At 37.7% G+C, this 27,628-nt stretch overlaps 3 protein-coding genes across 4 annotated transcripts; all 3 read left to right on the plus strand.

Annotated features, from left to right (window-relative positions):
- The first annotated feature begins 3,303 nt into the window (after positions 1–3,303).
- LOC142965713 (sialic acid-binding Ig-like lectin 14) lies at positions 3,304–7,956 on the plus strand. Its single transcript, XM_076106780.1, has 6 exons — positions 3,304–3,431; positions 3,825–3,925; positions 4,351–4,755; positions 5,032–5,328; positions 6,653–6,752; positions 6,852–7,956. Exons 2-6 carry the CDS (start codon positions 3,865–3,867, stop codon positions 6,958–6,960), a joined length of 972 nt encoding a protein of 323 aa, XP_075962895.1. The 5' UTR covers positions 3,304–3,431; positions 3,825–3,864; the 3' UTR covers positions 6,961–7,956.
- Positions 7,957–9,833: 1,877 nt separating this feature from the next.
- On the plus strand, positions 9,834–16,400 carry LOC142965711 (sialic acid-binding Ig-like lectin 16). 2 transcript variants are annotated; one of them, XM_076106775.1, is made up of 10 exons: positions 9,834–9,915; positions 10,309–10,409; positions 10,835–11,236; positions 11,513–11,809; positions 12,684–12,986; positions 13,138–13,419; positions 13,934–14,215; positions 14,296–14,583; positions 14,782–14,881; positions 14,981–16,400. In XM_076106775.1, exons 2-10 carry the CDS (start codon positions 10,349–10,351, stop codon positions 15,087–15,089), a joined length of 2,124 nt encoding a protein of 707 aa, XP_075962890.1. In that variant the 5' UTR covers positions 9,834–9,915; positions 10,309–10,348; the 3' UTR covers positions 15,090–16,400. The 2 variants fall into 2 exon arrangements, with proteins under 2 accessions (XP_075962890.1, XP_075962891.1); XM_076106776.1 differs by having other exon boundaries at positions 14,785–14,881.
- Positions 16,401–19,262: 2,862 nt separating this feature from the next.
- On the plus strand, positions 19,263–27,524 carry LOC142965765 (myelin-associated glycoprotein-like). The gene is made up of 11 exons (XM_076106847.1): positions 19,263–19,355; positions 19,749–19,849; positions 20,275–20,679; positions 20,956–21,252; positions 22,293–22,595; positions 23,112–23,393; positions 23,912–24,193; positions 24,279–24,566; positions 24,760–24,865; positions 24,967–25,036; positions 25,699–27,524. Exons 2-11 carry the CDS (start codon positions 19,789–19,791, stop codon positions 26,113–26,115), a joined length of 2,511 nt encoding a protein of 836 aa, XP_075962962.1. The 5' UTR covers positions 19,263–19,355; positions 19,749–19,788; the 3' UTR covers positions 26,116–27,524.
- The last annotated feature ends 104 nt before the right edge of the window (positions 27,525–27,628 follow it).

The following is a 27,628-nucleotide window of genomic DNA, read 5'->3' on the forward strand; positions in this document are numbered from 1 at the left end:
GGAGAGGAAGAATCAGTTCAGAGCAGAAACACTCAGCAGATTTTAATTATAAATCAAAACGTCTGTTTCTTCCCTAATCAATAAATACAAAGCTGGCCTGGTATTGTTGCTGATGAGGAGAGTTGGACTGAGCTCGAGAAATGGTGCTTGAGGATGAGAGGATTACAGATATTTACTTGGTAGGAGATGGTGTTTGTCACAGTTGGAGTATCAATGATTAAGTGGGCCAGAAATATCGCAGAGATCTTTATTGTGTTGGCCTTGGTGTTACATTTATCTATACAGCACCTTTCGAAGAGATTTCACAAACTGCTTCATCAAATATTAAAGATAATTGTTGATAAAATACATATGCTTTGTGGGTTTTCCAGCTTGAATTTACCAGCTTATTAGTAGCATGCATTGCCTTTATTTGAAACTAATTCAAATTACTAATTTGTTTACCAAAGATATTATTGATAAATAAATATGGTAAATTAAATTGTGTTGTGTTGTCTGGTCAATGCCACTAACAACAGCTTATTAAACAAGAACAGTCATAGTAGCCTTTCTTCATCGTTGATCAAATATCATGGTGCATTGTGAAAATCTATAAATCTTGGGTGCCTCTATTCTGTTAGGGCCCTCACTCTCTGGAACAGCCTCCCGAAGGAGAACAGAATGGTAAAGTCCTTATCCTCTTTTAAATCTCTCTTAAAATGTGTAGTTTCACAGTCCTTCACGGGCCTTTGTGGCCTAAATTTCCATTTGACATGGTTAATGGACATTTTGCCAACGTGAAAGACAGCTCGCAGTTCTTCAGACACCGCTAGTTAAACAAACACCCACTTTACTGAAGCTTCACTGATGGGAAAATAAATCCAGTTTAGCTAATGCCAGGAACATAACATTGTTGTTGATGCTGTGATGTAAGAAGTATTTAGGTCTTTTAATTAAGGTTTAATTAAAGCACTGTATAAATATTCACTTATGTTACTATTTTAGCTCATTGTACCCCGAAATAACTTGCAAAAGGGCCCTTAAGTACTTATAAAGTATGTACGTTCAGCTATATACTGTGTACTTGTACTTCACAATCTTGAATGCAATACTTTTATTGTGCTATAATGCGACGCATACTTCTACTTTAGAGGAAAACCATATACCAATACATTTACCTGACAGGAAAATGTTCCTGGTTCTGTTTCAGATTTTACTCAAAATATAACAATTCAAATATGATTGATTAATATTCACTAAAATATCCATCATAGAAATGAAAGCTCCGCCTTGAACAGACGTTAAGTAAATTTAAGTACATTGTGCTTATAATGCCTCTCTTTCACTTTGAATGCAGGACTTTTACTGTGTAGTATTAATAGTTTTTAATAGAAAGAAAGTTTTGAGTAGGCCTACTGTTAATAAAAGCTATTAATATGTCACGTAATTAAGTTTTATTATGTTTACAGGTGAGAAAGTAACCCTTAAGATTCCCAATATGTGGTCAATTTATCCAAATAATATGATGTGATTTCTGATAGTTTGTAGCCAGGTAGTTGGTACCTGTTGGGATTTGCTTTGTAATCAAATGGCTACATGTTGGTTATTTGCATCCCATATACTGTATGTCTAGGATATGTGAGTCATGTATTTGATATATAATACTGTACATTTTGATGTAATCGTAAACTTTTAAATGCCGTATCTTATTTCGATGTTACCTAAAGTTGATAAACCTTATGGTTTAACAGTCACATTTTGCGTCCCTTTTAAGGACCTTGTCTCGCTTCTCCATGTTTTGTCAGTTTATATGCCTTTACCCTTAATGTGATTTTCAAGAATTGTCACTAACATTTAGCCGTTTTCCATTTATATGTACCTCAAAAGAAGAGGGAACAAGGCTTTATTTGAAACAGGCTTATATTAAACACAGGAATTTAATTCTGATTCACCGTGTTTGATTGTTTCGTCATATTTAGTGAAGCTTCCTTCTTTTCTGATCTGCTTCAGATTGCCCAATTACATATTAATTATTGCATTATGCTGTTAGTACAATCTTACTGTATTCATTTCAAATTAAAAGCTTGTTAGCGTTACAGTGTTTCAATCCCTTCATACAAGGCCTTTCTTGTGAAACGAAAGGAGCATGTTGAATATTTAACAACTTGAATGGTTCTCTTACGGTACTTAAATGTAGCTACTGCCATCTTGTGGCTTCTCTACATTACTACAAAATACAGTGTGGCTGCCTGGGACATGAACGCACCGCAGTGACTGAAGTAGAACAATAACACTTTAAACAAATGCACTTCAAGGACAAATATTACTGGGACCACAACAGAAAATTCCAGATGAACATTCAACATCCAGGAATTCACATTACAGACACTAGCCCATTGACCATGTACAGTCCAGCCATATACAAGGTTTTAACCTGGCCTAGATTCAATTAAGATTTCACAATTGATTGTTACGATGATTATTAATACGCAGATTTATTGGTTGAGACAGATTTGCAGTCTGTCTTTCTGACCTCTGGTAACTCAGCCGTTTCTACAGGTTCTGCTATGAGGCATCAGACATAAAGTGAATGATTGAGACGCATTCGAGCCAGTACTTTGTAATAAATAGTTTTAGCACCTTAAAGTGCAAATAAGAAGTTATCAGAGATACGGAGAACACAGTGGTGCTGTATATGGCAATGTTAAAATGAATAGTCACTACATTGACTTTGTTGTGAACAGTTTCTACAGACATTGCCTAATTATCAACCAGATTTGCGGAAGTGCTTCCTAAGTTTCTGCATATATTTGTAATGAGGAAATGCTGAAAGCTTTTTATTTGACTCTCTTGGTTCTTAATGCACTTCATCCGTCACAAGTTATCATTTTAAAACAAGATTATAACAATGTTTATTTGACCATCATGACTCAACTTTCACTGCATTTATTACCTATTAAGCTGTATGTGTTGTGCGTTGCTTAAGCAATTAAGAAGCTACATACAGTAGTTCAATAATAACACATAATCAGTGCTTAGTGCTTCAAATGGTTTGGTGGTTTCTCAAGATTACAATATTCTTTTGAAAAAAAAACCATTTACAGTACTTCTCTTTTCAAAAACTTTCATATTACCTCACAGTCGGGGCAATTATCTAAAAATACAAGCAATCAAAAAACACTTTTCATCATTAGATGCTAAAGGTGCAAATTGCTCATAAGAGATATACACATATTGTGATATTGTGATATTATGAGATATGAGAATATAAAAGCCTGTCGGTCACAGGAGAGGAGACATTTTGCTCAGCAGTGGGGGAACTTCCTGAAACCTTGTGGTTGCACAAACAGAGAAGGAATAGAAAAGTGAAGAAAGGATGAATCAGTTAAAGGAAGAAACACTCTACAGTGATCACTGTTGAGAGAAGAGAGCAGAGAGCAAGACAAGAAAAGGTAAAAAACATTTATAGTTATTTTTTAAATATATTTTTGTACTGTAAATATAAGTTATTGAACTGAGTCATTCTTGCAATTGTCTTTCGACATTGCTGGATTTGCTGGTTCAGTAAAGGTGGACTATGGCTGAGAAAAAATGTTAGGGGATGAGAGTATTCATTTGTGTTTATCAGAGTTGGTGGTAAATTCAGTAAAAGAATCAGTTTTCCCAAAGCTCGATTGCTGTAAAGATTATTGTTAAAACCTTTTCTTACGGTATAAAGGATCGTTTTGGGTACAAATGTGGCAACTATGGAATAACTGAACGTGTAACATCCTGTGTTAAGATCTGTGATGTCAGCTGTGGAGCTTCCTTTGCTTCAGTTCCTCTAATGTTTGTTGCACTTTCAGTGTAAAGTTTGTCCGGTGGAGGGAGAGACTGACAATCAGGATGTTTGTTCTCATCTGGGCGACTCTGCTATTCTCTGTGAGAGGCAACAATGCTGTCACAGGTATGCATCTTAATTATAATCCTGTTATCATGCCTACATTAGAGATTTGAAGTGTGAACAAAATAGACAGCAATAATGATAAATGTCTTCATGTTTTCCTGTCATGCTGCCAAATTACAAGTAGTTAGTTCTCCTATCAGCTCATTAGTAGCACTCCTCACAGCATTCATTTACATACCTGGAAACTCTGACTTGCATAAATAGTTATTTAAATTACTATATTGTTTTTCAAATGAATTGTGAATAAAGAAACTTAGTTAAATACAGAAATTCTGTTTTGTTGTCTGATCAACGCTGCTTCCAACAGCAGTTATATGAAACAAAATCATAGTAGTAGCCTCTCTCCATCATTTATTAAATATTATGTTCTATTGGTATATTAAAATAACCCGGATCCCTGTTTCTCTCACTGTTTCCATTAACAGGTGCAGCAGTGAAGGAACACTGTGACAATGGATACTGTATCACTCTCAGTGAAGGAGAAATAACAGCAGAGGCTGGACTCTGTGTTGTGATACCGTGTTCTTTCACCACTGCTTATGACTTTAGACCCCAACATATGGTGTGGTACAAATGTGAACCATATGAAAGAAGATGTGAGGATTCAGACGTGATACTCCACACTAACAACAACAACAAAGTTCAGTTTGGGTTTAAAGGACGAGTTTCACTGTTGGAGCCTGACGTGAGTCTGAGGAACTGCAGCATCATCATCAATGACCTCACTGAGTCAGACTCTGGATTATATCAACTCAGAGTTAATGGTTTACTGTATGATTATCATGAGACTGGATATACATTCTCCCCAAAAGCAACTGTCTCTGTCAAAGGTATGAAAAGCTTCAACAAATACATACAGTGAAGATGTTCATTCTATTCAACATATTTGTTGTATTTATAGTCTGAATGGAATAATAATAAAATAATGTTGCACATTTGTCGACCTCTGTGGGCAAACAGTAGAAACTGCATCAGTTCCTGATAAAACTCTGACTTATTGCCTCATCAAGATGTTAAACAAAGTATCAGATTATTTCATCCTGAACTTAAGTGAATGACCTTCAGGCTGCTCATCTGCTTCCACTCATCGACTGCTCTCCCTTTAGGTCTGACCCAGAAGCCCACAGTGATGATTCCTCCTCTGACAGAGGGGCAGCAGACCACACTGACCTGCACTGCTCCTGGTCTCTGCTCTGGATCTGATCCTAAAATCACCTGGACGTGGAGAGGAGCAGGAGAGAAGGACTCTCACATCACAGGAAACATCACTGCTGTCACACAGAGACACAGCTCAACTTTGACCTTTAACCCTTCAGCTGAACAGCACGGCACCGATGTCACCTGTAAGGTCAGCTTCACAAACAGCATCACTACAGAGGAGACAGTGACTCTGAATGTGACCTGTGAGTACAGCACATCCTGCACTTTATCCCCTCACATTGTCTTTGATTAAACTGTTCGTGCAGCTCACCGATGATGTTCTGAGAAAAGTATTGCAGCTTCAACATTGAGCTGGAGGAGATTTTAGGGACGCCATTAACTTAAACATTTTATGACAATGTCATCTTTTTTTTTTCAAAACTTCTGAGGCCTTTCTCCTGTAACATCTTGTTCCTGGAAAGGGATCAGAGGCTTGGTTAAGTTAAGGACAATCAAAACATAAGATGACCAATGTGTAAATAACCCTTGTGCACATATTAAATCAGTGTAACTACCTTTCTACAATCTAAATTCTTCAATAAAGTTAAAATAATTTCAGTCACATTCTGATTCTTCGCTTATTTTCATCTAGTATATTTCAATAGATGTAGTGGGAACACATGTTATAGAATATAAGTAATAAACATGTTTTCTTAAGTTTATAATCACCTGAAAATAAGAATAGTTGAGTTTTCATTGGCTTAAAATGGGCTGTTCATATCTGCAAACGGAGAGGGTCCACTTCACAGAGCCGGCTACTATTTTTCAACAGAAGCCCCAAACGGTCGAAAACTGCCTAAAATAATAATAAGAAAATGTATTTAGCATGTACCTTGTAGACATGTGTGATCTTACTACTCAGCTTGTGTGTCCGCACGTGTATCCAAAGATCCTAAATAGCTCTAAGTGTGAGGTTCAGTCGGGGGTCCTGACCTGTGTGTGCATCAGTGAGGGTTTTCCTTTACCCACCATCACATGGCCGCTGTTGGTGACTCACACTGAGTACTCTGTCCTCACCACTGTGTCAAACCACACAGTCAGCAGCACCGTCACCCTAACTGTAAAAGACCACAGCAACACTGTTGCTGAATGTGTCAGCAGAAGTGAAGTTGGGGAAGTACAACACAAAGTCACCATCGTAACTTCAGAGAGGCGGGAAGGTGAACACACACATACCTAATCACTGATATCAATAAGAATGTTTTGTTGAATTTAAAGTACAATTTGTTGAGCTGATTCTATGAAGATGTGGATCATGTTGAACATTTTTAAATAAATAATAAAATCCAGTAGAGTACATGTAATATTTCTTGGTTCTTATGGCCTTCAGCTGTAATAGAAACCACACTATCGGCTATCATTGAAATATTTTTGAGTAATTCCATTTATAGATTTATATCATTTTTGGTATAATTTACAGCTAACACCGCTTAAATGGGAGTGTAGAGTTCACACAGTAGCCATTAAGTGTACGGCTTTAATACCACTTGAAGAGTCATACAATCTACATGATGTCATTTGTAATAGCAGATCAACACGGACCATGTGCAGAACTTCCCTGGATCATCGTTGCTGTTGTTTCTCTCATTGTGAATGTCATCTGCATAATCCTCTTGATGTTCCGTTGGTATGTTACTACTTCATCATGTCATGCTTTGATCCCTCTCTCAATGCTGTGGAGACTTTCAGACAACACATCATGTCTCACTCTTTCTTCTCTCCAAAGGAACACAAGGAAAAAGGTGAAACCAAACCAAGAGGACAGAACTTACATGTCACTGCGGAAAACAGACCAAACACCAGAGTATGACGTTATTGCTCGACCTCTGAACTAACAAGTGTCAGCTCCACTGAGTAGAACAAGATGGCACTTCCATACTTCCATTCAACATGCGTAGAACTTTATGAATATGGCATTTCTTAGAGTTAGTTTTTAATTTAAATGTAATTTATATCTTGCTTTATACAGTATTATTATTTTTTTGTTTCCATTTCATGAACCTTTATGGAGGTCCACTGAACATTTAATTGGGCCGATGTTTATGAGTTAATTTAAGTATTGAGTTGTTGTATTTGCCTGTTTATAGTTGTTTTTTGTCAACTTCATGAAGATGCTTTTTTATTGTCTTGTGTTATGTTTACTTGCGTGAGTTTTCTTGCTGCAGTGCGCTGAACCCTCAGGGCCACCGTATTTTAGAGAGAAGTCACGTCAGGCAGGTACCTGAAGGTGAAGTTGGGATCCGTTGATCAGTAACTTCAGGTGGATGTTTAGAGAACTTTGAGGGGAAACAAGTGTGGCTTTTTCACAAAACCTGAACTGAAAATTGATGAAAAACAGCAACATCGTTCTAATAAACAAGTTATGATAGTTACAGAAGTGTCTGTATTGTTGATGTTATCAGTTACGTGTTTTTGTATTTTAGCCAAAATGGAGCATCTGTGTTGGACGGATAAAAGCCCAGTTGGATTTCATTTGACATGGTTAATGGACATTTTGCCAACGTGAAAGACAGCTCGCAGTTCTTCAGACACCGCTAGTTAAACAAACACCCACTTTACTGAAGCTTCACTGATGGGAAAATAAATCCAGTTTAGCTAATGCCAGGAACATATGCCGTCAGAAAGAATCATTTTACCCGTGCAGCCACTGATGAGGAGATTCTCAAACACGCTATTAGGTGGTTCAACCTGGCAGCAGACCGGGGAAGCTCCAGGCGGCGTGTCACTGTCAACATCCCCCCCACTGAACAAACGTAAATGTGTATGTGTGATAGTGTACATAAGAATCCTTGTAAATGGATGTCTTTTAATAAAAAGTGTTTCTGATATTATTAATGGTTACATTTCTTTTTTTCCATTGATACATATTCAATATGAAAGGACTGTTTTTGTTTTTTAATAGAGGATTTTATTGTTACTTGCAGTTACTTGCATTGTTGGATATAAATGCACATGGGATTTTACACAAAGTATGCATTTGTTCTCCAGTGTAATTGTAGATTTTAAGTCTTGTTCAAGATTTTATTATTAATAGAGTATTCACACTTTTATAGAGCAATCTGGATGTCGCTCAGCTTGATTTGAGATATTTCTGTAGTTCGTTTTGAGTAACATTGTTGTTGATGCTGTGATGTAAGAAGTATGAAGGTCCTATAATTAAGGTTTAATTAAAGCACTGTATAAATATTCACTTGTGTTACTATTTTAAGTCATTGTACCCTCAAATAACTTGCAAAAGGGCCCTTAAGTACTTATAAAATATGCACGTCAACTATTTATTACTTACTGTGTACTTATACTTCACAATCTTGAATGTAAAACGTTTATTGTGCGACATTGCGATGCATACTTCTACGGTTTTCCCTACTATGAATTATTGCATTATGCTGTTAGTACAATCTTACTGTATTAATTTCAAATTAAAAGCTTGTTAGCGTTTCAGTGGATGCAATCTCTTCATACAAGGCCTTTCTTGTGAAACAGTAGCAGGAACATGTTGAATATTCAGCAACTTGAATGGTTCTCTTACGGTACTTAAATGTAGCTACTGCCATCTTGTGGCTTCTCTACATTACTACAAAATACAGTTCGGCTGCCTGGGACATGAACGCACCGCAGTGACTGAAGTAGAACATTAACACTTTAGACGAATGCACTTCAAGGACAAATATTACTGGGACCACAACAGAAAATTCCAGATGAACATTCAACATCCAGGAATTCACATTACAGACACTAGCCCATTGACCATGTACAGTCCAGCCATATACAAGGTTTTAACCTGGCCTAGATTCAATTAAGATTTCACAATTGATTGTTACGATGATTATTAATACGCAGATTTATTGGTTGAGACAGATTTGCAGTCTGTCTTTCTGACCTCTGGTAACTCAGCCGTTTCTACAGGTTCTGCTGTGAGGCATCAGACATAAAGTGAATGATTGAGACGCATTCGAGCCAGTACTTTGTAAGAAATAGTTTTAGCACCTTAAAGTACAAATAAGAAGTTATCAGAGATACGGAGAACACAGTGGTGCTGTATATGGCAATGTTGAAATTAATAATCACTACATTGACTTTGTTGTGAACAGTTTCTACAGACATTGCCTAATTATCAACCAGATATGCGGAAGTGCTTCCTAAGTTTCTGCATATATTTGTAATGAGGAAATGCTGAAAGCTTTTTATTGGACTCTCTTGGTTCTTAATGCACTTCATCCGTCACAAGTTATCATTTTAAAACAAGATTATAACAATGTTCATTTGACCATCATGACTCAACTTTCACTGCATTTATTACCTATTAAGCTGTATGTGTTGTGCGTTGCTTAAGCAATTAAAGAAGCTACATACAGTAGTTCAATAATAACACAAACAGTGCTTAGTGCTTCAAATGGTTTGGTGGTTTCTCAAGATTACAATATTCTTTTGAAAAAAAAAACATTTAGAGTACTTCTCTTTTCAAAAACGTTCACATTACCTCACAGTCGGGGCAATTATCTAAAAAATCAAACAGTCAAAAAACACTTTTCATCATTAGATGCTAAAGGTGCAAATTGCTCATAAGAGATATACACATATTGTGATATTGTGAGATATGAGAATATAAAAGCCTGTCGGTCACAGGAGAGGAGACATTTTGCTCAGCGGTGAGGGAACTTCCTGAAACCTTGTGGTTGCACAAACAGAGAAGGAATCGAAAAATGAGGAAAGGATGAATCAGTTAAAGGAAGAAACACTCTACAGTGATCACTGTTGAGAGAAGAGAGCAGAGAGCAAGACAAGAAAAGGTAAAAAACATTTATAGTTATTTTTTAAATATATTTTTGTACTGTAAATGTAAGTTATTGAACTGAGTCATTCTTGCAATTGTCTTTTGAAATTGCTGGATTTGCTGGTTCAGTAAAGGTGGACTATAGCTGAGAAAAAATGTTAGGGGATGAGAGTATTCATTTATGTTTATCAGAGTTGGTGGTAAATTCAGTAAAAGGCTCAGTTTTCCCAAAGCTCGATTGCTGTAAAGATTATTGTTAAAACCTTTACTTGCGGTATAAAGGATCGTTTTGGGTACAAATGTGGCAACTATGGAATAACTGAACGTGCAACATCCTGTGTTAAGATCTGTGATGTCAGCTGTGGAGCTTCATTTGCTTCAGTTCCTCTAATGTTTGTTGCACTTTCAGTGTAAAGTTTGTCCGGTGGAGGGAGAGACTGACAATCAGGATGTTTGTTCTCATCTGGGCGACTCTGCTATTCTCTGTGAGAGGCAACAATGCTGTCACAGGTACGCATCTTAATTATAATCCTGTTATCATGCCTACATTAGAGATTTGAAGTGTGAACAAAATAGACAGCAATAATGATAAATGTCTTCATGTTTTCCTGTCATGCTGCCAAATTACAAGTAGTTAGTTCTCCTATCAGCTCATTAGTAGCACTCCTCACAGCATTCATTTACATACCCGGAAACTCTGACTTGAATAAATAGTTATTTAAATTACTATATTGTTTTTCAATTTAATTGTGAATAAAGAAACTTAGTTAAATACAGAAATTTTGTTTTGTTGTCTGATCAACGCTGCTTCCAACAGCAGTTATATGAAACAAAATCATAGTAGTAGCCTCTCTCCATCATTTATTAAATATTATGTTCTATTGGTATATTAAAATAACCCGGATCCCTGTTTCTCTCACTGTTTCCATTAACAGGTGCAGCAGTGAGGGAACACTGTGACAGAGAACACTGTATCACTCTCAGTGAAGGAGAAATAACAGCAGAGGCTGGACTCTGTGTTGTGATACCGTGTTCTTTCACCATTGCTTATGTCTTTACACCCCAACATATGGTGTGGTACAAATGTGATGCATCTAAAACATGTGGGGATTCAGACGTGATACTCCACACTAACAACAGCAACAAAGTTCAGTCTGGGTTTAAAGGACGAGTTTCTCTGTTGGAGCCTGACGTGAGTCTGAGGAACTGCAGCATCATCATCAATGACCTCACTGAGTCAGACTCTGGATCATATCAACTCAGAGTTAATGGTTTACTGTATGATTATCATGAGACTGGATATACATTCTCCCCAAAAGCAACTGTCTCTGTCAAAGGTATGAAAAGCTTCAACAAATACATACAGTGAAGATGTTCATTCTATTCAACATATTTGTTGTATTTATAGTCTGAATGGAATAATAATAAAATAATGTTGCACATTTGTCGACCTCTGTGGGCAAACAGTAGAAACTGCATCAGTTCCTGATAAAACTCTGACTTATTGCCTCATCAAGATGTTAAACAAAGTATCAGATTATTTCATCCTGAACTTAAGTGAATGACCTTCAGGCTGCTCATCTGCTTCCACTCATCGACTGCTCTCCCTTTAGGTCTGACCCAGAAGCCCACAGTGATGATTCCTCCTCTGACAGAGGGGCAGCAGACCACACTGACCTGCACTGCTCCTGGTCTCTGCTCTGGATCTGATCCTAAAATCACCTGGACGTGGAGAGGAGCAGGAGAGAAGGACTCTCACATCACAGGAAACATCACTGCTGTCACACAGAGACACAGCTCAACTTTGACCTTTAACCCTTCAGCTGAACAGCACGGCACCGATGTCACCTGTAAGGTCAGCTTCACAAACAGCATCACTACAGAGGAGACAGTGACTCTGAATGTGACCTGTGAGTACAGCACATCCTGCACTTATTCTCACCTTTACTTTCTACAATCTAAAATATATTCTAAGAGATGTGTTGTCGTGTCATTTCTAATGTTTTTCTAAGCTGTGTTGAATTTTACCACATCAACAGTCTTCTTACAGGAAAGTTGTGAGTTTGGGGTGCTTTAACATTATATATAATACGAGAGATGCACTGATTCCAATTTTGTCTGACCTGCCGATTCCGTTTTTTGCCGATTCCTTTCTAAGAGCAATTATTGACAGCAAGGCTCCGGATTAAAAGGCTTCCTTTGATTAAAAACGAAATACTGCCATTACTAGTTTTAATTATGTATTATAAGCAGATTAAAGCTGTTATGAAGATGAACATGTCATAACTCCCTCTCTAATTCCTATTTTATATTCAGGTAAAATCGCCTCCTTCAAACAAGAGTTTTCATTCAATTTTCTTGCCAAAAACTACATTTTACAAGATAACATTTGAAGACATCATTAATAATATTATAATTTACTTTCGCCCAATACTCAATTTATCTGAGTAGAGCTTGAACGCACCACGATGCACTGTGACCTCCGTTAACCTTAGCTGTTAGCTCTGCAATGTCTGCAGACAAGCAAATCCCTGTGATTACTCTGAGCAGCATGCATGGGAATGAATTACAACATGATAAGTGTATCAAGATCAAGCTAGTTGTTCCAGATGTTTTTAAGGTTTTTCCTCCACGGCTTATTTTGGACTTCAAGTTGTGACAAATGAGCTTTATGTCTTCTTCACTCTCCGACACATGTTGTGTGTGTGGCTGTTATTACTGTCTGTGCCGCTATGAATGATCGGTGCATCTCCATATAATACAGTTTGTCATTTTGTCTCATAGATGTGAAGGAATTTAGAATCACTGGGAATACAAGTGTGAAGGAGGGTGAGACTCTGAATCTGACCTGCAGTGTTGAAAGTTTCCCTCCATCTCTCATCACGTGGACAAAACCTTCTGAGACAAACATGCAAAATGGAACAGAAACAAATTGGCAGAACAACACTGAGACCTTCATGCAGAGAGAACGTGGAATCGGCACTTTTTCCATCTCTAATGTGACAACAGAAGATTCTGGACGATACATCTGCAGAGCAGAATATCTGAATCAAACCCTGGTGGAAAATGTTGACGTAAAAGTCAAATGTAAGTACATGTTGGCGCCCTCCTGTGGTAGTATTTAAATAAGAACATACTGCAGACAATGCATGAATACAATGACAATACATCTTGTATCCATTTCCAACCTCTTCACCGTATCTTAACTGACATATTTTGTTCATAATTTGCTTCACAGATGTGAGGAAACCTTTAATCACTGGTGATACAACAGTGGAGGAGGGAGATGCTCTGAATTTAACCTGTCGTGTTGAAAGTTTTCCTCCGTCTCATATCACATGGACTGTACTTGGCTCCAACACAAAGCTGGACAACGGACTTGACACCGACCTGCAGAACCACACTGGATCAGCCACACTTGTCATCCCAAATGTGACGACAGAAGATTCTGGACGATACATCTGCAGAGCAGAATATCTGAATAAAACCCTGGTGGAAAATGTTGATGTAAAAGTCACATGTAAGTACATTGCACAGCTGTTCTAAGACAAAACATTTATTGTAGTCTTTTGCTCTTTCTTTTAAACTATATTTAGCAGAGAACAACCTTCATACGTCTTCTAAGTTAATTCTGAATGACTTCACTGCCCCTCACCTTTAAATATATGTGAGATCACCTCAATGGGCATTTATTACATATTTGTTTGCAGAAAAAAATGTACTGTATTTGCTTTAGCTTCTTATGGAAATTAGTTTTTTTTAAAGCCCTTGGATCTATGGAGGTATTGTGAAGACTTCCAGGTGGTTCTCAGCCAAATTGGAGCCAAATCTTAAGAATCATAAAAACTTGTGTTTTAAAACCAGTGTGTGTAGAGTCTGAACATCTTTATATGTTGGCGCCCTCCTGTGGTAGTATTTAAATAAGAACATACTGCAGACAATGCATGAATACAATGACAATACATCTTGTATCCATTTCCAACCTCTTCACCGTATCTGAACTTGAAATATTTTGTTCATGATTTGCTTCACAGATGTGAGGAAACCTTTAGTCACTGGTGATACAACAGTGGAGGAGGGAGATGCTCTGAATTTAACCTGTCGTGTTGAAAGTTTTCCTCCGTCTCATATCACATGGACTGTACTTGGCTCCAACACAAAGCTGGACAACGGACTTGACACCGACCTGCAGAACCACACTGGATCAGCCACACTTGTCATCCCAAATGTGACGACAGAAGATTCCGGACGCTACATCTGTACAGCACAACACCTGGACAGGACTGTGACTACATATGCGGATGTGACAGTGACTCGTAAGTAGACTTAAAGGAAGTTTATGTTCACACTCTCAGCATTTTGTTTTGACATTGTGATTCTGCTTGTGTGCTTGCAGGGTTTTCAAAGATCTTAAACAACTCTGGGTGTGAGGTTCAGTCGGAGGTCCTGACCTGTGTGTGCATCAGTGAGGGGTTTCCTTTACCCACCATCAACTGGCCGCTGTTGAAGAACCACACTGAGTACTCCGTCATTACCACTGTGTCAAACCACACAGTCAGCAGCACCGTCACCCTGACTGTAAAAGACCACAGCAACACTTCTGTTGAGTGTGTCAGCAGCAATGAGAATGGGAAAGCAAAAGAAAACCTCAAAATCCGAATGACCATATTAGAAAAAGAAAAAGGTAAATGTTCTCAACTAAAACACTGAAGCTATGTAGACCACTGCCTTATGACATATTTAGTACCCTAATTATTTCACTTTGACCTTTTCTATTTGGACAAACCATTGGGCAACCTGTCAGAAGAAAATAAAATGTTGCATATTAGCGTTGAGAACCACTTGAAGAGTCATACAATCTACATGATGTCATTTGTAATAGCAGATCAACACGGACCAAGTGCAGAACTTCCCTGGATCATCGTTGCTGTTGTTGCTCTCATTGTGAATGTCATCTGCATAATCCTCTTGATGTTCCGTTGGTATGTTACTACTTCATCATGTCATGCTTTGATCCCTCTCTCAATGCTGTGGAGACTTTCAGACAACACATCATGTCTCACTCTTTCTTCTCTCCAAAGGAACACAAGGAAAAAGGTGAAACCAAACCAAGAGGACAGAACTTACATGTCACTGCGGAAAACAGACCAATCACCAGAGTATGACGTTATTGCTCGACCTCTGAACTAACAAGTGTCAGCTCCACTGAGTAGAACAAGATGGTACTTCCATACTTCCATTCAACATGCGTAGAACTTTATGAATATGGCATTTCTTAGAGTTAGTTTTTAATGTAACTGTAACTTATATCTTGCTTTATACAGTTAATTATTTTTTAGTTTACATTTCATGAACCTTTATTGACTGAGTGGAGGTCTGCTGAGCATTTGATTGAGCTGATGTTTATGAGTAAATAGACAAAAATGTATTTTTCCACATATGACAAACAATGAAAAGTTCTTTTTACTTCACAGAACTATGAATATTTTGCCCAAATAATATTGAACCTAGAGTATCATACTAAATGGCACATTTGTTATCCTTCCATTATAAAGTGAAAGATAAATCACCTAAGGAAGGTATTCCCATAATGCATGAATATCAGTTATCTTCGTTGAAACATTGTCTCTGGTGTGACTGAAGCGAGTTAATTGATTATGTCAGTGGTAGAGCATTTAAACTCATAACTTAACCTTGCTATTCAACACATATTTGATTACTATTTTCATTTTTTCCATACAAGACCAATATAATGTTAATTTGATCATCACTACCTAACTCCCACTGCCTATATTAGCCAGTAACACAGACCGTTTACAGTAAGGCACCTACGATTTTGTGCAATTATTGAAGCAACATAAAAAGAAGTTATGAATGACAAATGGTATCTTATATTAATATTTATATAGTATAATAAGATATCAATATTAAACCAGTCATATCACAAAAAGTGTGAGGAAAAGGTTTCAGCGCATACTGGGATGTTGGTTTAAAAAACAAGCATATAAATGGTATAAGAAAAGTCAGGAGAGGAAGAATCAGTTCAGAGCAGAAACACTCAGCAGATTTTAATTATAAATCAAAACGTCTGATTCTTCCCTAATCAATAAATACAAAGCTGGCCTGGTATTGTTGCTGATGAGGAGAGTTGGACTGAGCTAGAGAAATGGTGCTTGAGGATGAGAGGATTACAGATATTTACTTGGTAGGAGATGGTGTTTGTCACAGTTGGAGTATCAATGATTAAGTGGCCCAGAAATATCGCAGAGATCTTTATTGTGTTGGCCTTGGTGTTACATTTATCTATACAGCACCTTTCGAAGAGATTTCACAAACTGCTTCATCAAATATTAAAGATAATTGTTGATAAAATACATATGCTTTGTGGGTTTTCCAGCTTGAATTTACCAGCTTATTAGTAGCATGCATTGCCTTTATTTGAAACTAATTCAAATTACTAATTTGTTTACCAAAGATATTATTGATAAATAAATATGGTAAATTAAATTGTGTTGTGTTGTCTGGTCAATGCCACTAACAACAGCTTATTAAACAAGAACAGTCATAGTAGCCTTTCTTCATCGTTGATCAAATATCATGGTGCATTGTGAAAATCTATAAATCTTGGGTGCCTCTATTCTGTTAGGGCCCTCACTCTCTGGAACAGCCTCCCGAAGGAGAACAGAATGGTAAAGTCCTTATCCTCTTTTAAATCTCTCTTAAAATGTGTAGTTTCACAGTCCTTCACGGGCCTTTGTGGCCTAAATTTCCATTTGACATGGTTAATGGACATTTTGCCAACGTGAAAGACAGCTCGCAGTTCTTCAGACACCGCTAGTTAAACAAACACCCACTTTACTGAAGCTTCACTGATGGGAAAATATATCCAGTTTAGCTAATGCCAGGAACATAACATTGTTGTTGATGCTGTGATGTAAGAAGTATTTAGGTCTTTTAATTAAGGTTTAATTAAAGTACTGTATAAATATTCACTTATGTTACTATTTTAGCTCATTGTACCCCGAAATAACTTGCAAAAGGGCCCTTAAGTACTTATAAAGTATGTACGTTCAGCTATATACTGTGTACTTATACTTCACAATCTTGAATGCAATACTTTTATTGTGCTATAATGCGACGCATACTTCTACTTTAGAGGAAAACCATATACCAATACATTTACCTGACAGGAAAATGTTCCTGGTTCTGTTTCAGATTTTACTCAAAATATAACAATTCAAATATGATTGATTAATATTCACTAAAATATCCATCATAGAAATGAAAGCTCCGCCTTGAACAGACGTTAAGTAAATTTAAGTACATTGTGCTTATAATGCCTCTCTTTCACTTTGAATGCAGGACTTTTACTGTGTAGTATTAATAGTTTTTAATAGAAAGAAAGTTTTGAGTAGGCCTACTGTTAATAAAAGCTATTAATATGTCACGTAATTAAGTTTTATTATGTTTACAGGTGAGAAAGTAACCCTTAAGATTCCCAATATGTGGTCAATTTATCCAAATAATATGATGTGATTTCTGATAGTTTGTAGCCAGGTAGTTGGTACCTGTTGGGATTTGCTTTGTAATCAAATGGCTACATGTTGGTTATTTGCATCCCATATACTGTATGTCTAGGATATGTGAGTCATGTATTTGATATATAATACTGTACATTTTGATGTAATCGTAAACTTTTAAATGCCGTATCTTATTTCGATGTTACCTAAAGTTGATAAACCTTATGGTTTAACAGTCACATTTTGCGTCCCTTTTAAGGACCTTGTCTCGCTTCTCCATGTTTTGTCAGTTTATATGCCTTTACCCTTAATGTGATTTTCAAGAATTGTCACTAACATTTAGCCGTTTTCCATTTATATGTACCTCAAAAGAAGAGGGAACAAGGCTTTATTTGAAACAGGCTTATATTAAACACAGGAATTTAATTCTGATTCACCGTGTTTGATTGTTTCGTCATATTTAGTGAAGCTTCCTTCTTTTCTGATCTGCTTCAGATTGCCCAATTACATATTAATTATTGCATTATGCTGTTAGTACAAACTTACTGTATTCATTTCAAATTAAAAGCTTGTTAGCGTTACAGTGTTTCAATCCCTTCATACAAGGCCTTTCTTGTGAAACGAAAGGAGCATGTTGAATATTTAACAACTTGAATGGTTCTCTTACGGTACTTAAATGTAGCTACTGCCATCTTGTGGCTTCTCTACATTACTACAAAATACAGTGTGGCTGCCTGGGACATGAACGCACCGCAGTGACTGAAGTAGAACAATAACACTTTAAACAAATGCACTTCAAGGACAAATATTACTGGGACCACAACAGAAAATTCCAGATGAACATTCAACATCCAGGAATTCACATTACAGACACTAGCCCATTGACCATGTACAGTCCAGCCATATACAAGGTTTTAACCTGGCCTAGATTCAATTAAGATTTCACAATTGATTGTTACGATGATTATTAATACGCAGATTTATTGGTTGAGACAGATTTGCAGTCTGTCTTTCTGACCTCTGGTAACTCAGCCGTTTCTACAGGTTCTGCTATGAGGCATCAGACATAAAGTGAATGATTGAGACGCATTCGAGCCAGTACTTTGTAATAAATAGTTTTAGCACCTTAAAGTGCAAATAAGAAGTTATCAGAGATACGGAGAACACAGTGGTGCTGTATATGGCAATGTTAAAATGAATAGTCACTACATTGACTTTGTTGTGAACAGTTTCTACAGACATTGCCTAATTATCAACCAGATTTGCGGAAGTGCTTCCTAAGTTTCTGCATATATTTGGAATGAGGAAATGCTGAAAGCTTTTTATTTGACTCTCTTGGTTCTTAATGCACTTCATCCGTCACAAGTTATCATTTTAAAACAAGATTATAACAATGTTTATTTGACCATCATGACTCAACTTTCACTGCATTTATTACCTATTAAGCTGTATGTGTTGTGCGTTGCTTAAGCAATTAAAGAAGCTACATACAGTAGTTCAATAATAACACATAAACAGTGCTTAGTGCTTCAAATGGTTTGGTGGTTTCTCAAGATTACAAGATTCTTTTGAAAAAAAAAACATTTACAGTACTTCTCTTTTCAAAAACTTTCATATTACCTCACAGTCGGGGCAATTATCTAAAAAATTAAACAGTCAAAAAACACTTCATCATTAGATGCTAAAGGTGCAAATTGCTCATAAGAGATATACACATATTGTGATATTGTGATATTATGAGATATGAGAATATAAAAGCCTGTTGGTCACAGGAGAGGAGACATTTTGCTCAGCAGTGGGGGAACTTCCTGAAACCTTGTGGTTGCACAAACAGAGAAGGAATAGAAAAGTGAAGAAAGGATGAATCAGTTAAAGGAAGAAACACTCTACAGTGATCACTGTTGAGAGAAGAGAGCAGAGAGCAAGACAAGAAAAGGTAAAAAACATTTATAGTTATTTTTTAAATATATTTTTGTACTGTAAATGTAAGTTGTTGAACTGAGTCATTCTCGCAATTGTCTTTCGACATTGCTGGATTTGCTGGTTCAGTAAAGGTGGACTATGGCTGAGAAAAAATGTTTGGGGATGAGAGTATTCATTTATGTTTATCAGAGTTGGTAGTAAATTCAGTAAAAGAATCAGTTTTCCCAAAGCTCGATTGCTGTAAAGATTATTGTTAAAACCTTTACTTACGGTATAAAGGATCGTTTTGGGTACAAATGTCGCAACTATGAAATAACTGAACGTGCAACATCCTGTGTTAAGATCTGTGATGTCAGCTGTGGAGCTTCCTTTGCTTCAGTTCCTCTAATGTTTGTTGCACTTTCAGTGTAAAGTTTGTCCGGTGGAGGGAGAGACTGACAATCAGGATGTTTGTTCTCATCTGGGCGACTCTGCTATTCTCTGTGAGAGGCAACAATGCTGTCACAGGTATGCATCTTAATTATAATCCTGTTATCATGCCTACATTAGAGATTTGAAGTGTGAACAAAATAGACAGCAATAATGATAAATGTCTTCATGTTTTCCTGTCATGCTGCCAAATTACAAGTAGTTAGTTCTCCTATCAGCTCATTAGTAGCACTCCTCACAGCATTCATTTACATACCTGGAAACTCTGACTTGCATAAATAGTTATTTAAATTACTATATTGTTTTTCAAATGAATTGTGAATAAAGAAACTTAGTTAAATACAGAAATTCTGTTTTGTTGTCTGATCAACGCTGCTTCCAACAGCAGTTATATGAAACAAAATCATAGTAGTAGCCTCTCTCCATCATTTATTAAATATTATGTTCTATTGGTATATTAAAATAACCCGGATCCCTGTTTCTCTCACTGTTTCCATTAACAGGTGCAGCAGTGAAGGAACACTGTGTCGATGGATACTGTATCACTCTCAGTGAAGGAGAAATAACAGCAGAGGCTGGACTCTGTGTTGTGATACCGTGTTCTTTCACCACTGCTTATGACTTTAGACCCCAACATATGGTGTGGTACAAATGTGAACCATATGAAAGAAGATGTGAGGATTCAGACGTGATACTCCACACTAACAACAACAACAAAGTTCAGTTTGGGTTTAAAGGACGAGTTTCACTGTTGGAGCCTGACGTGAGTCTGAGGAACTGCAGCATCATCATCAATGACCTCACTGAGTCAGACTCTGGATTATATCAACTCAGAGTTAATGGTTTACTGTATGATTATCATGAGACTGGATATACATTCTCCCCAAAAGCAACTGTCTCTGTCAAAGGTATGAAAAGCTTCAACAAATACATACAGTGAAGATGTTCATTCTATTCAACATATTTGTTGTATTTATAGTCTGAATGGAATAATAATAAAATAATGTTGCACATTTGTCGACCTCTGTGGGCAAACAGTAGAAACTGCATCAGTTCCTGATAAAACTCTGACTTATTGCCTCATCAAGATGTTAAACAAAGTATCAGATTATTTCATCCTGAACTTAAGTGAATGACCTTCAGGCTGCTCATCTGCTTCCACTCATCGACTGCTCTCCCTTTAGGTCTGACCCAGAAGCCCACAGTGATGATTCCTCCTCTGACAGAGGGGCAGCAGACCACACTGACCTGCACTGCTCCTGGTCTCTGCTCTGGATCTGATCCTAAAATCACCTGGACGTGGAGAGGAGCAGGAGAGAAGGACTCTCACATCACAGGAAACATCACTGCTGTCACACAGAGACACAGCTCAACTTTGACCTTTAACCCTTCAGCTGAACAGCACGGCACCGATGTCACCTGTAAGGTCAGCTTCACAAACAGCATCACTACAGAGGAGACAGTGACTCTGAATGTGACCTGTGAGTACAGCACATCCTGCACTTTATTCTCACCTTTACTTTCTACTATCTAAAATGTGTTCTAAGAGATGTGTTGTCGTGTCATTTCTAATGTTTTTCTGAGCTGTGTTGAATTTTACCACATCAACAGTGTTCTTACAGGAAAGTTGTGAGTTTGGGGTGCTTTAACATTATATATAATACGAGAGATGCACTGATTCCAATTTTGTCTGACCTGCCGATTCCGTTTTTTGCCGATTCCTTTCTAAGAGCAATTATTGACAGCAAGGCTCCGGACTTAATTTTTTTTTTCACCATCCCTAAAAATGTATCAATGTAAACTGTCAAAAAATCTAAATGTTATAATTTTTCTATGTTAATTCCATCTATTGTGGTTATCTGTATGAAACACACAATTCAAATGATAAGGCAAAAAATGTATTGAATGTATAATAATACATATCTAAATACTTCCTTTGATTAAAAACGAAATACTGCCATTACTAGTTTTAATTATGTATTATAAGCAGATTAAAGCTGTTATGAAGCTGAACATGTCATAACTCCCTCTCTAATTCCTATTTTATATTCAGGTAAAATCGTCTCCTTCAAACAAGAGTTTTCATTCAATTTTCTTGCCAAAAACTACATTTTACAAGATAACATTTGAACACATCATTAATAATGTTATAAGTTACTTTCGCCCAATACTCAATTTATCTGAGTAGAGCTTGAACGCACCACGATGCAATGTGACCTCCGTTAACCTTAGCTGTTAGCTCTGCGATGTCTGCAGACAAGCAAATCCCTGTGATTACTCTGAGCAGCATGCATGGGAATAAATTACAACATGATAAGTGTATCAAGATCAAGCTAGTTGTTCCAGATGTTTTTAAGGTTTTTCCTCCACGGCTTATTTTGGACTTCAAGTTGTGACAAATGAGCTTTATGTCTTCTTCACTCTCTGACACATGTTGTGTGTGTGGCTGTTATTACTGTCTGTGCCGCTATGAATGATCGGTGCATCTCCATATAATCCAGTTTGTCATTTTGTCTCATAGATGTGAAGGAATTTAGAATCACTGGGAATACAAGTGTGAAGGAGGGTGAGACTCTGCATCTGACCTGCAGTGTTGAAAGTTTCCCTCCATCTCTCATCACGTGGACAAAACCTTCTGAGACAAACATGCAAAATGGAACAGATACAAATTGGCAGAACAACACTGAGACCTTCATGCAGAGAGAACGTGGAATCGGCACTTTTTCCATCTCTAATGTGACAACAGAAGATTCTGGACGATACATCTGCAGAGCAGAATATCTGAATCAAACCCTGGTGGAAAATGTTGATGTAAAAGTCAAATGTAAGTACATTGTACATCTGTTCTAAGACAGAACATTTATTATTGTCTTTTGCTCTTTCTTTTATTAAACTATCTTTAGAGCAGAGAACAACCTTGATAAGTCTTCTAAGTTAATTATGAAAGACTTCACTGCCCCTCACCTCCAAATACATGTGAGACCACCTCAATGGGCATTTATTACATATTTGTCTGCAGCAAAAATGTCCTGTATTTGCTTTAGCTTCTTATGGAAATTAGTTTTTTTTTTAAAGCCCTTGGATCTATGGAGGCATTGCGAAGACTTCCAGGTGGTTCTCAGCCAAATTGGAGCCAAATCTTGACAACTTGTGTTGTCTGTTAAAACCAGTGTGTGTAGAGTCTGAACATCTTTATATGTTGGCGCCCTCCTGTGGTAGTATTTAAATAAGAACATACTGCAGACAATGCATGAATACAATGACAATACATCTTGTATCCATTTCCAACCTCTTCACCGTATCTGAACTTGAAATATTTTGTTCATGATTTGCTTCACAGATGTGAGGAAACCTTTAATCACTGGTGATACAACAGTGGAGGAGGGAGATGCTCTGAATTTAACCTGTCGTGTTGAAAGTTTTCCTCCGTCTCATATCACATGGACTGTACTTGGCTCCAACACAAAGCTGGACAACGGACTTGACACCGACCTGCAGAACCACACTGGATCAGCCACACTTGTCATCCCAAATGTGACGACAGAAGATTCTGGACGATACATCTGCAGAGCAGAATATCTGAATAAAACCCTTGTGGAAAATGTTGATGTAAAAGTCAAATGTAAGTACATTGCACAGCTGTTCTAAGACAAAACATTTATTATTGTCTTTTGCTCTTTCTTTTAAACTATCTTTAGAAAAGTGAACAACCTTGATTTGTCTTCTAAGTTAATTATGAATGACTTCACTGGCCCTCACCTTCAAATACATGTGAGATCACCTCAATGGGCATTTTCATTTATATATTTGTCTGCAGCAAAAATGTTCTGTATTTGCTTTAGCTTCTTATGGAAATTAGTTTTCTTTCAAGCCCTTGGATCTATGGAGGTATTGTGAAGACTTCCAGGTGGTTCTCAGCAAAATTGGAGCCAAATCTTAAGAATCATAAAAACGTGTGTTGTCTGTTAAAACCAGTGTGTGTAGAGTCTGAACATCTTTAGACGTTGGCGCCCTCCTGTGGTAGTATTTAAATAAGAACATACTGCAGACAATGAATGCAATGACAATACATCTTGTATCCATTTCCAACCTCTTCACCGTATCTTAACTGACATATTTTGTTCATGATTTGCTTCACAGATGTGAGGAAACCTTTAATCACTGGTGATACAACAGTGGAGGAGGGAGATGCTCTGAATTTAACCTGTCGTGTTGAAAGTTTTCCTCCGTCTCATATCACATGGACTGTACTTGGCTCCAACACAAAGCTGGACAACGGACTTGACACCGACCTGCAGAACCACACTGGATCAGCCACACTTGTCATCCCAAATGTGACGACAGAAGATTCTGGACGATACATCTGTACAGCACAACACCTGGACAGGACTGTGACTACATATGCGGATGTAACAGTGACTTGTAAGTAGACTGTACTTACATGAAGTTCATGTTCACACTCTCAGCATGTTGTTTTGACATTGTGATTCTGCTTGTGTGCTTGCAGGGTTTTCAAAGATCTTAAACAACTCTGGGTGTGAGGTTGAGTCGGAGGTCCTGACCTGTGTGTGCATCAGTGAGGGGTTTCCTTTACCCACCATCAACTGGCCGCTGTTGAATAACCACACCGAGTACTCCGTCATTACCACTGTGTCAAACCACACAGTCAGCAGCACCGTCACCCTGACTGTAAAAGACCACAGCAACACTTCTGTTGAGTGTGTTAGCAGCAATGAGAATGGGGAAGCAAAAGAAAACCTCAAAATCCGAATGACCATATTAGAAAAAGAAAAAGGTAAATGTTCTCAACTAAAACACTGAAGCTATGTAGACCACTGCCTAAAGTCATCTTTAGTACACTAATTATTTCACTGTGACCTTTTCTATTTGGACAAACCATTGAGCAACCTGTCAGAAGAAAATAAAATGTTGCATATTAGCGTTGAGAACGACATGGACAGACATTTCTCTTTTGTTCCTCTTGATAGCGGATCAGTCCAAAGAACTGGTTTCATGGCTGGAAGTCATCATTGCCTTTTTGATTGGGGTTCTTCTTTCAGCAGTCCTTTGCTGTTTGGCCACAAAATGCCACAGGTACACTATTTAATTATTAATTATTAATTCCCGGCTGTTATTTGTGGATAATATGCCGAAATGAATGCTAATTTGTTACTGTTTTTTATACATTTTTCCAGAAAAAATCAGAAGATCTCTCGAAATCTGGATGCGAGTCTGGAGATGGTGACCAGTCAAGAGGCTCCACTGGTATTTCTATTCATTCTGCTCAACATTTTGGGAGCACGTGTTGTATTGATGTTTTTCTTCTTTCCTAAAAATGACTTTTGTAACAGAGACAGAAAGAGTAATTCAGACACCAAATGTATTATTTACATTTAAGAGTTGTCGCCCCAAAAGAAGGAAAAATTAAACGACTAAGTCGATGTCCCCAGAGTGTTAAATGTGAGGGAAAATATTGTTGTAACCCTAAACTATTATGGAACTATAACGGTGCTCATATCTGGTCTCTAAATATTTTGGGCAGCCTTTTTACTTTGGGCCCTCTGCAGTCTGCTCAGTGAACGGATTATAGAGGTTTAGACTGTCATTTGTCAGTCCATAGTTTGTTCAGCTGATATTCTGTGATCCATTTCCAATAACGCTAACCCTGCACTATCCTTTAATATTTATTTGTGACCTTTTAAGAATAGCTTTGCTAAAGCAAACCCTTCATTGTGGAGGTTAGTTTATGGCGTTTGCCAGTTACACCTACAGTCTACGGGCATATCTGTGGATTACACTGATTGTCTTTTTGAAAACTTTAGTCAGCTCAAAGCCAAGCAGCTTCAAGCTGATTGTTTTTAAACGCTACTATTTAATTTGTGTAGCAGCTGCTGAATGAGTTGTATAAATGACGTTGTTCCTGACAGATCGATGCTGGTCAAGCAGTCGATGATGATCAGACCTTCTACCAAGACTTGGCTGAAGGAGAAGAAGGAGCTGCGGCAGCAGAGCAAGCAGCCCCTGATCTCAATGGTGGACCTAAAGATGTGGAGTACGCCAGCATTGATTTCTCCGTCTTGAGAAGAAAGAATACCAGGGATGCAGCAAAGAAGCAAGAAACCACAGAGACCGAGTATGCTGAAATTAAGAAAGAAGTAAAAGAGGAAATGGAAAACAATGCCGAAGAGCAAGGTTATGTGTTGGAGGGGGAGATGGTCACGGAGGATGAAGAGACGACACCTTGTGTTCCTGAAGAGGACGACGGGGAGGACGCTGCAGTGTACTCTGACGGGGAGGACGCTGCAGTGTACTCCAACGTGAAGGATATAATGTCTGAGATTTGAGGACTGTTGCATGGTGGAGTTGCTTGAGGATAAAGTTTCTTTGCTCTCATCAGTTGTGATGGATTGATGTGATGGACTGATGATGGATTGTTATTCCAGTGAATGAATGGCGGTCCTGTGAACGGTTTCTAACAGCTGCGGTCTTCAAAGGCCACATTCAGCCTGTGGCGAAGTGACGGAGACGCTTCACACCTCTACACGTTAGGGGCTTTGTAAATCCATTCATTCAACTGAGGGTAAACTGTAAGTTGGACAGTTTCCTTATTCAAGTGTTATTGAGCTTAAATGTGTTGACTTTTCATAAACGTCCCAAATAAGAGCACCCACATCCATGAAGAAGTGGACTCCGCTATTCCTCCACTGGCGTATAAAGGGACAACCACCTCCGTCCTGCTGCTTCTGAGAGCTGAAGTGTGCTTTTGTGAGATACATATTGTTTAACTAGGATAAACATGTGCCTTAAGTCAGAGATGTCTCTATTTCAGCGTGGCTCTAGGGATGACAACATCAGTCTGTTGATTGGTTCGTCTGACCGCTGTGGGCCAGACTGAAATATCTCCACAACTGTTGGATGGATTCCCATTAAGTGTTATTCATGTTCCCCAGGGGATGCATCCCAATGACTTTGTTCATCCTGTGACTTTTCCTTGGCTCCACCATGAGGTTGGCATGTGGTTTTGTATGAACTGTTTAAACAACTATTGGATGGATTGCCATGGAATCGGGTAGAGACATACTGTCCACTTTAGGATAACATTTTGTTAACATTGGTAATCCCTAAACTTTTAAACATATGACCAAATACCTGCAAAACGAATGACTGTATGTTTTGTTTAATGCCAATTAGCAAATGATAGCATGCTAGCATTGTATTGTAAGTAAGTTAGCATTTAGCTTAAAGCACCACTGCACTTGACGGAGCCGCTACGTCTGTAGTGTCTTAATCTTGTTTCATTTTCATTTAAAGTGTCTGCAGCAAAGGAACTCAAAGGATAGGTTGAAATGTTGACATGTCCGTCTCAATACAATACTGGAATATATATTGAAAGAGTTAAATCCCTTCCTAAAGCAACTCCAGTGTAAAAGACAGGGAACATTTTTTTGCTGGTTTGCAGTGGAGGGTAGTAACGCAGAGCACATTTCATACTTAAAAGAGCTTTTGTAGATGTGGAGCTGTCTAACTCAGACTGCTGAAGCGTCATTTTTAGCTTCAGCTGAATTTAATGATGCATGTTGTCACAGAATGAGGACTATAGATTTTGTCTCAATCTATTACGGTGGAATTGAATTATGATGGGAAGTCTTCAGGGCCCGTGTGAACAGGAACAACAATTGCAGAAATGTTGATGTACATATGCATGTTAGTATTGTATGTAAAAAAAAAAGAAAAAGTTACACTCTCCTTTAAACTGGTGTGGATTCATGCATTCATTTTTATATAAAATATGAAGAATTGTTAAACAACAAATTGCAGATCAGTATGCCGATTTTAATTTTATTTAGCTTTTTGGAT

The sequence above is a fragment of the Anarhichas minor genome, unplaced genomic scaffold (genome assembly GCF_050575085.1).
Source record: "Anarhichas minor isolate MPS153535 unplaced genomic scaffold, ASM5057508v1 ptg000035l, whole genome shotgun sequence".
NCBI classification, from domain to species: domain Eukaryota; kingdom Metazoa; phylum Chordata; class Actinopteri; order Perciformes; family Anarhichadidae; genus Anarhichas; species Anarhichas minor.